Here is a 14,441-nt window from a genome sequence, read left to right on the forward strand (position 1 = left end):
GGGGCCAGCCACGGCACTTCACCAGCAGCTGTTTGCTGCTTCTATTCCCTTCTGCAGAAATGATCTTCTCAATTTTGTAGATTCTGTCCTTGTCAGCATTCACTTTTTGAAGTTCTTCAGGGTAAAATGTCCCCTTGATTGCTTTGCAACCATAGTATATTAAGCGGTGCACAGGTATCTGTCCCCTTCTCACAATTTCAGCTACTATGAAAATTCCATCTGTGAACCTCTGCTCATAACCTTTCTCAGATCTCGCTTTTGTTCTGGACACCCTGATGTGGTCTCCTTTTTTGAGCAGAGGTGCAGATTCTTTCATTTTAAGCACACCTGCATATACAGTTTTCCAAACCCTTGCAGAGTTTGAAGGGTTCACATCCACATGCCTGGCTCTGATAGTTCTGTGGAAGGTATGGTTATAGCTTTTTATAAACTCTGATAACACATCAGTGTAGCGAAAAGTGGTGTGTGCTGTAAAATATCTCCACATCTTGGGTTTGAGTGTTCTGTTAAAACACTCTATGATGGAGGCTTTTACTTCGTTATTAGTAACAAAATGGTGAACATTACACTGCTTTAAAAGCTTGTTTAAAGGCTGGTTTAAAAATTCTTTTCCCTGGTCAGTCTATAATTTCTGAGGCTTGCACCCCCTGCTAAAAATTATTTTTAAAGCCCTGGCTATTTCAGAACCTGTTTTGTCTTTTAGACCAATGGCCCAGGCAGGCTTGGACAATATGTCTGTCACCATTAAGATGTACTTAACGCCATCATTGTTTCTGGAAAACTGTTGTATATCCACCAAGTCTGCCTGCCATTGTACATCCACCTGTGCCACAATCACCCTGTTTCTTTTAAAATGCTTTCTTGCAGCCTTGTGTAAGCTGTAAGCATCCTTGCTTGCAAGCCAGGTTGCCACTTGGCTTCTGTTCAGATTGGCAATTCACCTTTTAGCAGCTTCAAAAAGGGATTTGTACCTGTAGCGGTCACGGTCATGACCTATGAGGGTTACCCGACCCGCAGGTGTGTAAAGATTGTGACCATGGGGTTCTCTGGATTCTGCAAGGAACACACAAGGATACAGAGGTCTGGGTTTCTGAGACTTTCTTTATTACAAATTGCTACAAAACTACTATTAGTAAAAACATATATATACACGCATATATACTGCAAGTCACTACAAAATTACCACTAGGAAAGCAAGTGTGTGTGTGTATGTATATATATTACAAGAGTGAAGCAAGTATATACTTATGGACCTTTACCTGTGCGTGCCTATACATATTTTATGTGAGGTGTTACCAGTGCGACACTCACCAAACCGCTCCCAGAAGTGGGGCTAATGGACGACGGAAAAAGTCTCACTTCAAAGATGATCCGCGTCACAGAGTCTGGAGTCAGCCAGGCGTCCCCAGCGAGGGTCTGGTCTGTCTGAGAGATCTCATGCAGAGAGGCTCTTGCAGAGAAGCTCATTTTGGGTAGGTAGGTAGCGAGTTACTTTTTATACCTTTTTAGTGTAGATACGTAAGTGGGTGTAGGACATCAGTTCCCAGAATAGTTGTTGCTGACTCCTGTTTTCCTGGAAGGTCACAGTTTCTTTGTCCTGCCACCCATCAAGGTTTCTTTGTCCTGCCAAATACTCCCCATCAAGGAAGTTTCCTCTGAGCTTATCAGGGATGTCTCAGGGCTCTGGTTAAGGAGATATCCTTCTTTGTCAGTATGTTTACTGGGAACACAGCAGTACTCCAGGTGGATTCTAACAAGAGTGGAGTAGAGGGGCAGAATCACCTCCCTCGACCTGCTGGCCACGCTTCTTTTGATGCAGCCCAGGATACAATTGGCTCTCTGGGCTGCAAGCACACGTTGCCAGCTCATGTCCAATTTTTCATCCACCAGTATCCCCAAGTTGTCCTCCTCGGGGCTGCTCTCAATCCCTTCATCCCCAGCCTATATTGATACTGGGGGTTTCCCTGACCCAGGTGCAGGACCTTGCACTTGGCCTTGTTGAACCTCATGAGGTTCACATGGGCCTACTTCTTGAGCTTGTCCAGGTCCCTCTGAATGGCATCCCCTGTGCCTGTGATGTTGTTCCTGATGGTACTGCATTTTACAATGCCTGTGGTTAACTTATTGTTGTCTTACTTTATTAATAAATTAAAAAGTCATGCCCGGTTCTGAAAACTTCTTTTGCTCCAAGTTCTTCAACCTTGTAGCAGGAGAATTGGTCTCGTAAAATTAAAATGAAACAAACCTCATCTGGTAACCTGAGCCAATGATTGGCAAGAGAAATAACCATGATGATGGAGAGGGCTACGTGCCAAGAGGAACTCTGTTAAGGTGATAAAACATGTTCTGGTGGTAAAAGGCTTTGCTTCATATGAATAGGGTTATTGGTACTGAGGAAGCAGGTCTGCAGGTAACAGTAACAACCATTTTCCTACCATTGCTTCAGCTTTTGTCTAGTGACTTATTCCATAGCAATCACTTAGAGTACTTTGCCTGATGATTAACATAGTATGATTTCTGGCATAAAATGAATTTAATATATTGAGGAATGGCATTGTAGTTGCCCAGTTAGATTTGGCTTGTATGCTAGAGGGAGCCTTTTGTGACAAGCAGTTGTCAGGGTAATATCTGATTAATTTGGCTCCTAATGTCATGCCAGAACAACTAAAAATTATAATATTTCATTTGAGCTACAGTTTGATGAAAAAGGGGTTTTTGTTCTGATGTGTGTCCCTGTTCTAGCTGTTAATCAGAAGCTACTTTGAGGACTTCATTATTAAAACTCATTATTAGATCTAACTCTGCTGCAATAAAAGTGGGAGGATACCTCCTTTCTGCAGGTGTTATCTGTGTAGAGTAATAAATTGAACACTTTAATTCTGATTTAGGAGGCCCTGCACCATTTCCTTGTCTTGGGACCTTTTAGTTGCCCATTTCTGCACATTACCTGCTTTTCCTTTTTGGAATGTATTTTAGTTGTGGGGGAAGGATCCTGTTCAGCAGCTCTTTTGGGAAATAGACCTTTGCACTTAGGATATTATTATTGCTTTATAATTCCCATGTTGCTGGTTGTGGCAGTGAATGCTTGTCAGTTTATATGGAGGAGGAAGTACATTTGTAGTAGTTGGTAACGTTTTCCTTTAGATGGATTTGTTTTTAATCTTTGTTTTGTGACACAGAATGATCTACTAGACTATCTCTTTGCCTTGATGGTTCAGTGAGCTCAGATCAGGTCACTGCTGCACTTGCACCGCTTCTTGTGAGATTCGTCCTCCATTGGTTCAGGTGGTTCCTGCTATAGTAATTCCTATAACATGCAACTCAAATCATGGGTTACAACAGTTTAAAGGTATATCCACTACAATCTCTACCCTTGGTCCCTTTGTACCAGGCCATAGGGTTTAACATTGCAATGAACTCCTCCCCTTGCCCCTGCTCTGACTTGGATTTATCCACGGACCACAGTCCCTTAGGGGTGTACCTGCTCCAAGTGGAGCTTTATCTATGAGCCACAGTCTCTTCAGGGTATACCTGCTGCGGCACAGACTTATCCACAGCCACAGTCGCTTGAGGTGCACCTGCTCCAGCGTGGCCTTACCATAGCCACAGTCCCTTCAGGAGTGTACCTGCTGTGTTGCAGACTTATCCACAGCCACAGATGCTTCAAGGTGTACCTTCTCCAGTGCGGACTTATCCTTGGGCCACAATCCTTCAGAGGTATACCTGCTTTGGCACGGACATATCCATGGCCACAGATGCTTTTGGGTGTCCTGCTTCCACGTGGACTCATCCACAGGTCACAGTCCCTTTGACTTGAGTTCACACTGGAGTTCCAGCCTGTCCAGTACAGCAGCACAGGAACAGCAGCAATGCCCTGGCCATCTGCCAGCCCATGTGCATGGCCATTGCCATTATCAAAATGTTCCCAGGCACAGCAGAGTAAGATGATAAGTAGTACAGCAAGCAGCAAAAGCAAAAAGCAGCCGCTGATGAGCACTAGACTCTAATACACAGTAAGGCAAGCAAGCCCCATAGCAAGCACAGGAGCCTGCTGATTAATAGCTAAACAGCAATAACAGCTATAAATTTGATCTAGCACATTCCAATCAAATATGTCGTTATCTTGAACCCTTCGAGCCCCACATTGGGTGCCAAAAAGGCCTGTTGTGATTTAACCCTGGTAGGCAGCTAAGCAGCACACAGCTGCTTGCTCACTCCCCCAGAGTGGGATGGGGGAGAGAATTGGAAGGTTCCCTTTTTCCATCTGCTATGGCTTACAACTAGCATTTAACTTTAAACAGACTGGCAATATAACAAATCTAAAAGGAGCTTGACCATGCTTCTTGGTTTGGGAGATGTTTAGTCAATTTCTTAATGCCATAGCTAATGCCTGTCAGCTAAGGTGTGTGGTATCCAACAGGCTTACACTGTGGTGTCAGTGTTTTTAACCTGATTTTTTTGGTCACAGGCTCTCAACTAGATTATCTGATACTGAACACTACTTTCCTTGGGTTTTAAAGACAAGTTTAAAGGATTATATCTATTCATCTAGAAAATATTAATTATCAAGACAAAGGAATTGTTATCTTTAAAAAAAAAAAAAAGCAGCTGCAGAAACTACTCTGAAAAGTATTAATAGCAGTAATGATTGTAGTGCTGTACCTTTGCTTTTTACCAATAGCATGCTTAAATATGGAAAAATTATTATATATCCAAGATTGGATGGTATTGTTATCCTCAGACTTAGCAAAATAGTGTTGACGCTGAACTCATCACACTTTCTAGAAAATCTATAGAATATGTCAAAAAAAGTTAAAGAGTTTGAGTTGTTCCTTAGGACTGTTACGGTTATAATATTGTATAAGAAAATACTGTTTTCCTGTATAAAACTTTTTGGGTACGAGCACTGAAAATTCCTTGTTACCTCTGAAAGTTTGTCACTTCTGAATCTTGTTTACAATCTGGAATATGAACTACTGACTGGAGGCTCTCTTTGTTAACTTCTACAGTGAATTGTGAAATGGGGCTTGGATCTGTGAGGCTTTGTGTTAGTAGTAATAGGCATATGAACATAATACAAATAAATTTTAAAAGAGCAGGTATTAATAGTAAAGATAATTTAACTATAAGGGGTTCATGTTCACTTTTTATAGAATGCAGTGCTTACTGATCCAAAAGGTTCTTCAACTAAGAAATCCTATTTGTGTGCATAAAGTTGGTTACAAATGAGTCCTTTAAGCCTATGTTCTCAATCATTAATTCTGGAGTGTATTTTATAGTTTGCTCGTTATCTTTTAAAACAATAGATATAATCATACAACTGAGTGTCCAGGAAAACTGAACAGGAACAAACTCCTTGGGTTGTATGTGTTAGTTTGTATACAAACATACCTCCCTTGACTTTCCTCTGCACTAATTTGAGTATAAAAAGGATTTTAAAAACAACTGATGAAAAATTAATTTTTCAAGGAAAACTAACAGATCCACAGAAGTTCACAGAAGGACCCATTTTTATCCTGCAGAGAACTTGAGTAAAATGTGACAAGTTTGACCAAAAGCGTTCATGACAAAGGCAATTGAAAAATAAGTCATTTTGACTCTACCTGCTTGATCATTAAGGTTGAATATAGTACAAGGATACAGATATCCAATGTAAATATGTACTTTTTTTTCTTTACTGAAAAAAGTGTCTGAAACAAGGGCTCTTTTGAGCTGTGTGGTTTGTAGTAGTATGCTTGATGTATCACAGAATCAGTGGTTTGAAGCTCAAGAATGTTAGCTGTTGTTCTGGTTGACTCTGAGGTTTTAGATCATCTGACTTGGCAAGTATAGTGGCAGAGTAACTTGGTACAATGACAAAAAAGCATTACTGTAAATGTCATTTGTTTCTAAAATATGTTCCTATTGACTATTTTCCACAAGTATCCCCTCTGTTCAACAACTTTAACTGTGACAATATTGTTATTGTCTTGGATTAATTTAAACTAGATCATATGACTTTTAATGTTGTGTGTACATGGAACTTCTGGAGTGCTTTCCAAGCTTTTACACCTATATGGGTGTATACAGGTGATAACGCTAGGTATCCTGTATTTTCTAGATGATGGAAAAGTGGGGAAAACTTGATCATTTTCTGTAGGTATTCTATTAACTTCCCTCTTATCTCTATTCTACTTAGTACTTCAGACAATAAACTTCAGGGTCTTAGTAGAGGGGAATTAACTGTTAATAAATACAAGCATGCTACTGAGTAGCTAGTGAAGTCAAGAAAAGGAAAAAATTAACCTTTATTTCTTTTGCTTGCTTTAACAGTTGTTACTCAACCAAGCCCATCAGTTTCTCAACCTAGTACTTCACAGAGTGAAGAGAAAGCTTCTGAACTGCCTAAACCAAAGAAGAACAGATGTTTCATGTGCAGAAAGAAGGTTGGCCTTACAGGTATGAGAGCACTTTGTCAATATTGAACAGATCTATATGATTAGTTGCCTCTTACTAGATTAAATTTGTTGAAATATCTGTAGCCATTAAACTTGCTTGCTGTTTCAAAATCCATAATGTTAGATCCCTTAATAGAGCTGATATTTGGAAATATTCATTTCACTTATTCTGTTCGTTAAAGTAGATACACATACCCCCTTTGTACTGACTAAGCCCTTAATTTATAGCTTGCTTAAGTCTGAAGCTTCCTAGTGATGTTGCTCTTCCTTTTCTTTGTACAGGATTTGATTGCCGATGTGGAAACTTATTTTGTGGACTTCATCGTTATTCTGACAAGCATAACTGCCCATATGATTACAAAGCAGAAGCTGCAGCAAAAATCAGGAAAGAGAATCCAGTTGTGGTGGCTGAAAAAATCCAGAGAATATAAACTAGCCTACTTGTGAAAAGACTGACTTTTATTTGTTTTATTTTAATATATCCTAGGAAAGCATTAAAGAGCAGATGCATGGCCATTTTCCTTTGTTCTCCAAAGTTTTAATTTTAGCCTTGTCTGTCTTGATATTTCAGAATGTTTGGGTGTTTGTTACAGGCAGAATTGAATAGATACAGCCCTTGAAAATGTATATGCTCTCCTCAGAATATGATTAGATGATCAGAACCTGCACAGGAATACACATGCACAGAGGACAGGCTCTAGTTCACATGCCAAACAGATGTATACTATCTGCGTGTTTGCAGCAGATCTGTCTTTTGAGATGTTCAAGGTGTATAACACTAGCCAAAGACTATGTGCCTGTTAGGGAGAAGGATATGTCAGAAAGGTTGGCGGTCTACTTCTATCATTTAAAATCTTGTTCTACTTTTAGTTTCCACACTCCATTGTTTTCCAGCAGAATGTAAGCCATGTAGAGGGCTCTACCTTCCAGTAAGATGAGTGTTGGTGCCATATTTAATAAGTTATTTAATAATTGCAGTGGGAAAAATGGAAAAAATCAGATATGTATGAAAAGAAAACTATTTTGGAACAGATTACATTAACTTTAGAATCATGAAATATTTTCCCAAAGGAAATGTCCTGTTAGAAACTTAAGAACTGGCCTGCAACAGTTGTCTGCTTTTCCTTGCATAGCTAAAAATGTTGTGTAGCACAATATTGTGCTAAGATTGACTTACAAAACAAGCACTACATATGTGTGGGTTTTTTAGACGTACCACAGCAGCTCTATCAAGTGACACATGCATCTGTGTAAGTTGCAGAAGTATTTGAGCAGTTTATTATTCATGTACTTCTTAAATTCAGTGTGTTCTGGGCTCAAAAGAATATTAGGAGCTTTTTTAAATTAAAAAAAAAAGTTTTAAATGTAACAATTGCACATGCAACAATTGTTGGGTATGGAAAACCATACCCAACATGACTCCTGTAGACTTAAGTGGGAGCTGGAACCACTCTTGGAGGGCTGCTTTATCATTTTTAATTGTACTTGGGTGTAGGACTGTAGTGTTCTTGGGTGTATTGCATGGGCTCTGTTATCTACAGCTTTGTATAATAACTAGAAAGGGCAGTATAGTTCACTGATGCTTGTCTGGTAATATCACTTCTGTATTATAATGGAAGGGTTTTTTTGTGATGTATGAAACTTGTGGGGTTTTTTTATATAATCAAATATAGTGTAGACTAGTGTTGTAGTAATGCCTCTTCTCATCTGTAAATAGTTGTGTATGTACACAAGATGCTACTTCTGACTTTTATTGCAGTGTTCAGTCTTAGTTTTTTAGTTCACTATTAGAAGCATCAGGCTTTTGCTTTAACTTTGTTCTTTCAATTTAGTTATCAGATATGCAAACACGTACAGATAGTTCATACTTGGATATTGCACATAATCACACTATCCAGCATCTATGCTCTGTTGTATTATGTAAATAATAAAAATCATGTACAGAAGGAAATACTTTTTGTGATAGTTCATTGGTTTTAGTTACTGCTGTAACTTGAAAGTGGCCCTGTGGAGGTTGGGGTACAAAGCTAATACTAGGTTTGTATAGATTTTTTTTTTTTTTTTTTTTTTTTTGCTTAAACCTGTCTGTCTAACCTCCTTATTTCTTATTTTGACATACTGAGTTGTTTAAGAAGACTTGTTGAGGTCAGAGAAGCATGAACAGCTGGAATACAGGTAACTACTTGATGACCAGACAAAGATGTCAGCAAACAACGTGCTTAAAGGGAATGAAGGAATATTAGCAGTGAACTTTAAATGTTTGTGGTTTGTTGTGGGTTGTTTTTTTTTTTTTTTTTTTTCCTTTCGGCTACAAAAGTTATTTCCAGTGGATCTGTTTTAATACAGCCAGTATACTGACTACATTGTTTTGTTCAAATCTTCACCAGCAGGCCTGGGCAGAGTTGTCAGGGTTTGTATCCAAATATGGATGTCACATACGCCAGACATACCCTTCCCAAGGAGAAACAAAAGTACGGAGCACACAGCACATGTTGACTTGGAAGAAGCTATCTTCACTGCTGAATAATACATAAAAATTGTTTGTATCAGAAATGTATAATGTGCATCCCATCAGTCAGCTAGTACTAACACTCAAGGGATAAGTTATTACTGCTGCCACTATATATACTTCTGATAAGGGATCAAGGGCGTGTTCTGGGCCTTCATGTGCCAGGATGAATTTTATTTTTTTAATCGTGGAACTGTTTTAAAGCATCAAAATTATCATTTTCCCACCTTTTTGTATTAAAGTAAAATCAACTCAACTGCATCATAAAAAGCTTGTTTGGTTTGGGGTTTTGTTTTGGGTTTTTTTGTTTTGTGAATGCACCTTGGAACTGGATATTTGAGGAGAATGTGTCCAGATTTGCAATACTGTCAGGGCAAGAGTATTTTAGGAAGGATAACCATGCTGATACCAGTACTTAATGATTCTGATGGTGTCTCTCGCATTCATTTGCTTTTTTAATCTGGACAAAGGCTTGTTTAAATAATTTATCTTAGTAGATCTGAGGAGGAAAGTATGGAATGAGAAATCCCTCACTGTTCTATAAAATCATGAACTGTATCATATGTAAATTGTCCACAGGTGGGATATGAGCCTGTATTCAAAACTAAGCTTTATGAATTATTAACACAGAATATAAGGTCTATAATCATTCAGGAGCACTAATTCCGTTGAGGCTCATTAAACATTCAAAGAGGGGGAAGGCTGTTTATTAAGAGTGGGTACTGACAAAGTGTGATAAATGGATATTTAAATTTTGGTGCAAACAGTGTGGTACATATCCCTTGGCAAAAAGAATATAAATATAGATGCAGAACTCTTTGGGTTTTGGTCATTTGGTCTTTAAATTTAAAGTGACGAATGCTTACAAACAGTATACCCATCTTCCAAGAAGGCAATGTGATTGCTTAACATGATACTAGTCCTTATTTAACATTTAGCTGTTAAACTGATATGTATTTAACTTGTATATAAATATGCTGTTATAGGAAGAATCTTCCTGTGCCCCTGGCAAGTTTACCAAACGATAGGGACTTTTTAGTTAGGGCATAAGAAAGAACATATAAACAAATGAGTAAAAAAATAGCTAGGTGACTAAGAATTACTTACTCTTATCTCTTAAATGTCTAGCTAGGATTATGGCTGCACAATAGTGGTTCCATAGGATTCTGTGCAAACAAACCTGAAATTTGGAGGAAGAACAACAGGCTTCCTGTGGTGTTTTCAACCAGTTGCTCTAAGGTTGATGAATTGTCAGATGATTAGGTTGGTTGTGGTGTATAAGGATGTAATGAAGTTAAGAAGCCCTGACTACATCCTGAGACCTTGCTGGTATTTGACCCTTTGAAAATGTGTTTTTGATAATCATATATTCTAAACCTAAATATTACAGCTTCACAGGCATTCTATTTCAGCTATAATTTTTTTTATTCTTAATGATTCAGAAGCAGGTTTGGCACTTCAGACAGATATATGAAGCATATTTTACTCTGTGTCTATAGAATAATAGATGAGCTTTCTTCCAGTATTTCAGGTATCTCTCACCAACTGGGAATGGAAGATGTAATGTTAAACCATGTAACTGATTTAAAACTTTACTTTTTGTTTATGCAACTGCATGACACAGAGAATTGCATGATAAAACATATATAAATTGTTATGCTCTTCTACATGCATTTCTTAAAATAAAAATCAAATTAAGATGTTTAGCTTCTAGATGTTGCTATTGACTATTTCTACTTTTTATTTGTTAACAGTGTATTTGACCACATACAATTCTTAACATGACTCAGGGTTAACAAGTTGATTGTCATTGATTAACCCCTTCTTGATTATATAAATGACTCACTTAAATGCCATGAGGCTTTCTGTGTGTGGTATATTTAATGTACTTTTATTCATAAATCAGGCAAAAGAGAATGAGGATAGAGTTTCAGTATAAAGTATGTGATGGCAAATACATGGCAAACATGCTTGTAAAGTTTTCTCTTCAGTTTCATTATTTCATTTTGCATTAAGATAATGTAACTTTTTTATATGCTTTACTGTACAGGAAATGCTAAGGAACAGATTTAAATTTCAGGCATTATCTTTAGCTTTTCTTGTTTGAATTCAGACCTAAAAGCTACAATTTGTTTTTCTTCTTTCCATAATGAAAAAAATCCCAACAAAGTAGATGGAAAATTTTCCATGGCATGCTGTTACTTCTTACAGCCAGAGAAATGGCAGGTGTGGGATCTTGCATTGCTGAAGAAGGCCCTGTAAGGATATTGGGAAGGTGGAAGTCTGCTCCATGAATGAATAACTATTACTTAGTATAAGTATTTCAGCAAGGTGTCTCTCTTCCTCCCCATAGATGCCTTAATAAAAGGGTTACTTTTGATGCGGTTACAGATATGAAGTGCCTTTTTCCAATGCGTTTCATATATGGAACAGGATCTCCCCTAACAGCATAAACATCCTCAGAGAAGGTACCAAATTACAATAGTACCTCTACATGAAATGCAAACAGTAGAACTGTGTAGGGTAGAGCTTTCTCCCTTAAAGCACCATGAAGTTGGTCTAGTGTTTGGGTTTTTTGTTGAGTCCGTTAGAAAAAAGGTGCCCACCAAGCTGCTCTCTCACTCCCCCTCCTCAGCAAGACAGGGGTAGAAAAAATGATGAAAAAGCCTGTGGGTTGAGATAAGGACAGGGAGATCACTCACCAATAACCATCATGGGCAAGACAGACTGAGGGAATATTAATTAAATTTATTGCCAATTAAAAATAGAGAAGGATAGTGAGAAACAAAAACAAAACTCAAAACACCTTCCCCCCACCCCCTTCTTCCCAGGCTCAACTTCACTCCCAACTCTTCTGCTGCCTCCCCCCATTCGGAGCAGCACAGGGGGGATGGGGAATGGGGGCTTGTGGTCAGTTCATAAAGCGTCATCTCTGCTGCTCCTTCCTCCTCACGCTCTTTCCCTGCTCCAGTATGGGGTTCCTTCCCATGGCATACAGTCCTTTATGAACTTCTCCAATGTGGGTCCTTTCCACAGGCTGCAGTTCCTGCTAGGAGCCTGCTCCTGTGTGGGGTCTTCTATGGGCTGCAGGGTGGATATCTACTCCACTGTGCATCTCCATGGGCTGCGGGGGAATCTGCTCTGGCACCTAGAGCACCTCCTCCCCTTCCTTCTTCACTGACCTTGGTGTCTGCATAGTTGCTTCTCACATTTTTCTCACTCTTCTCCCTCACAGCTGCTGCAATGTGGTTTTTACCCTTTCTTAAATATGTTATCACAGAGGTGCTACCAACATCACTGATTGGCTCAGCTTTGCCCTGCGGTGGGTCTATTTTGGAGTTGGATGGAACTGGCTCTGCCTGATATGGGGGCAGCTTCTGGCGTCTTCTCACAGAAGCCACCCCTGCAGCCCCCCCACTACCAAAACCTTGCCATGTAAACTCAATACATTCTACCCTTCACCTATGTGAATCACTGTTGTGGTTTAACCCCAGCCAGCAACGAAGTACCACACAGCCCCTGGCTCACTCCTCCCCCATCCCAGGGGGATGGGGAAGAGAATTGGAAAAAAAAAGTAAAACTTGTGAGTTGAGATAAGAATGGTTTAATAACTAAAATAAAATATAATAACAAAAATAATAATAAAATATAATAATTGTAATGAAAAGGAATATAACAAAAAAGAGAGAGAAATAAAACCTAAGACAAGTGATGCACAATGCAATTGCTCACCACCTGCTGACCAATGCCTCAGCAGCAATCTGCTCCCCCTGGCCAACTCCCCCCAGTTTATATACTGGGTATGACATTCCATGGTATGGAATACCCCTTTGGCTAGTTCAGGTCAGCTGTCCTGGCTATGCCCCCTCCCAGCTTCTTGCACACCTGCTTGCTGGCAGAGCATGGGAAACTGAAAAGTCCTTGGCTTAAGATAAGTGCTACTTAGCAACAACTAAAACATCAGTGTGTTATATCAACATAATTCTCACACTAAATCCAAAACACAGCACTGTACCAGCTACTAAGAAGAGACTTAACTCTGTCCCAGCCGAAACCAGGACAATATCCACCCCTTATTCTATACCATTTACGTTATGCCCAGATCCCACACTTTCTGATGCATTTCCAATTAATCACCATCCGTTTTCCCGTCGTTTAATATATACATACAGATATCATTCCTGTGGTCTATGGGCAATCTCTATCCAATGTCTGTTGAGTTCATTCAGTCCATGACTTTGAGCTCCATCTATCATAACAGTCTGTCTGGGCAGGAGGGATGATGCAAAAGTCCGCTCAGTCGGCAGAACAGGATTGGGCTTCGGTGTGATGTGGCAGGCAGGTGACACTGGGCACAGCAGGAGGATGGTGTGTGGTGTCAGATTGTTGCATGCTGCAGTCAGTCCTGGTTCCATCACTACTGCACTTCACTCAGTTTTGTCAAAGTTCATTCTTCATTAATCTAAGTAATTCTTCCTGTAATACCATTGATATAGCACATAACAATTATAATAATGATGACATACAGTGGCAAGATTACATAGCAATTAACATCATACAATTTAATCTATTGGCTGTTCTCACCTAAAATCAAATCCCCTTGAGGCACACATCGGACTTCCCCATCCTTCCGCATCACCCACCAAGTGCACCCAGGCCCTTGAGCAAAAGCAATCCCACGAATGGGTTTGCCTTTGCCTGAGGCAGGAATAACTCAAACTGGTTTTCCTAGCATATTTTTTATGTGCACCACAGGAACATTATCCCCTTCTACAGTGCATAAAAGTTCTGATTGGGCGGGGCCAGCTCGATTGACAGATCCTCTAGTGTTGACTAACCAGGTGGCCTTTGCTAGATGTGTATCCCAATGTTTGAAGGTCCCACCACCCATTGCTCTCAATGTAGTCTTTAACAATCCATTGTATCGCTCGATTTTCCCAGAGGCTGGTGCATGATAGGGGATGTGATACACCCACTCAATGCCATGCTCTTTGGCCCAGGTGTCTATGAGATTGTTCCGGAAATGAGTCCCATTGTCTGACTCAATTCTTTCTGGGGTACCGTGTCGCCATAAGATTTGCTTCTCAAGGCCCAGGATAGTGTTCCGGGCAGTGGCATGGGGCACGGGATATGTTTCCAGCCAGCCGGTGGTTGCTTCCACCATTGTAAGCACATGGTGCCTTGGCGGGTTCGTGGGAGTGTGATATAGTCAATCTGCCAGGCCTCTCCATATTTATATTTCAGCCATTGTCCTCCATACCAAAGAGGCTTTAACCGCTTGGCTTGCTTGATTGCAGCACATGTTTCACATTCATGGATAACCTGTGTGATAGTGTCCATGGTCAGGTCCACCCCTCGATCACGAGCCCATCTATATGTTGCATCTCTTCCCGGAGGGCCTGAGGTGTCATGGGCCCACCGAGCCAGAAATAATTCACCCTTATGTTGCCAGTCCAGATCTACCTGAGCCATTTCAATCTTAGCAGCCTTGTCTA

General features: G+C 39.9%; 1 protein-coding gene across 1 annotated transcript in view; it reads left to right on the top strand.

Moving 5' to 3' along the window:
- The window catches only part of LOC127028620 (AN1-type zinc finger protein 5-like), a 30,042-nt gene extending 22,562 nt beyond the window's left edge, over positions 1-7,480 (top strand). The window contains exons 3-4 of the mRNA XM_050914340.1: positions 6,313-6,438; positions 6,720-7,480. Of these exons, the coding sequence (XP_050770297.1) occupies positions 6,313-6,438; positions 6,720-6,868 (275 nt within the window). The 3' untranslated portion in view covers positions 6,869-7,480. The remainder of the gene's footprint in view (positions 1-6,312; positions 6,439-6,719) is intronic.
- The last annotated feature ends 6,961 nt before the right edge of the window (positions 7,481-14,441 follow it).

This window comes from Gymnogyps californianus, unplaced genomic scaffold (assembly GCF_018139145.2).
Source record: "Gymnogyps californianus isolate 813 unplaced genomic scaffold, ASM1813914v2 HiC_scaffold_37, whole genome shotgun sequence".
Taxonomy (NCBI): Eukaryota; Metazoa; Chordata; class Aves; order Accipitriformes; family Cathartidae; genus Gymnogyps; species Gymnogyps californianus.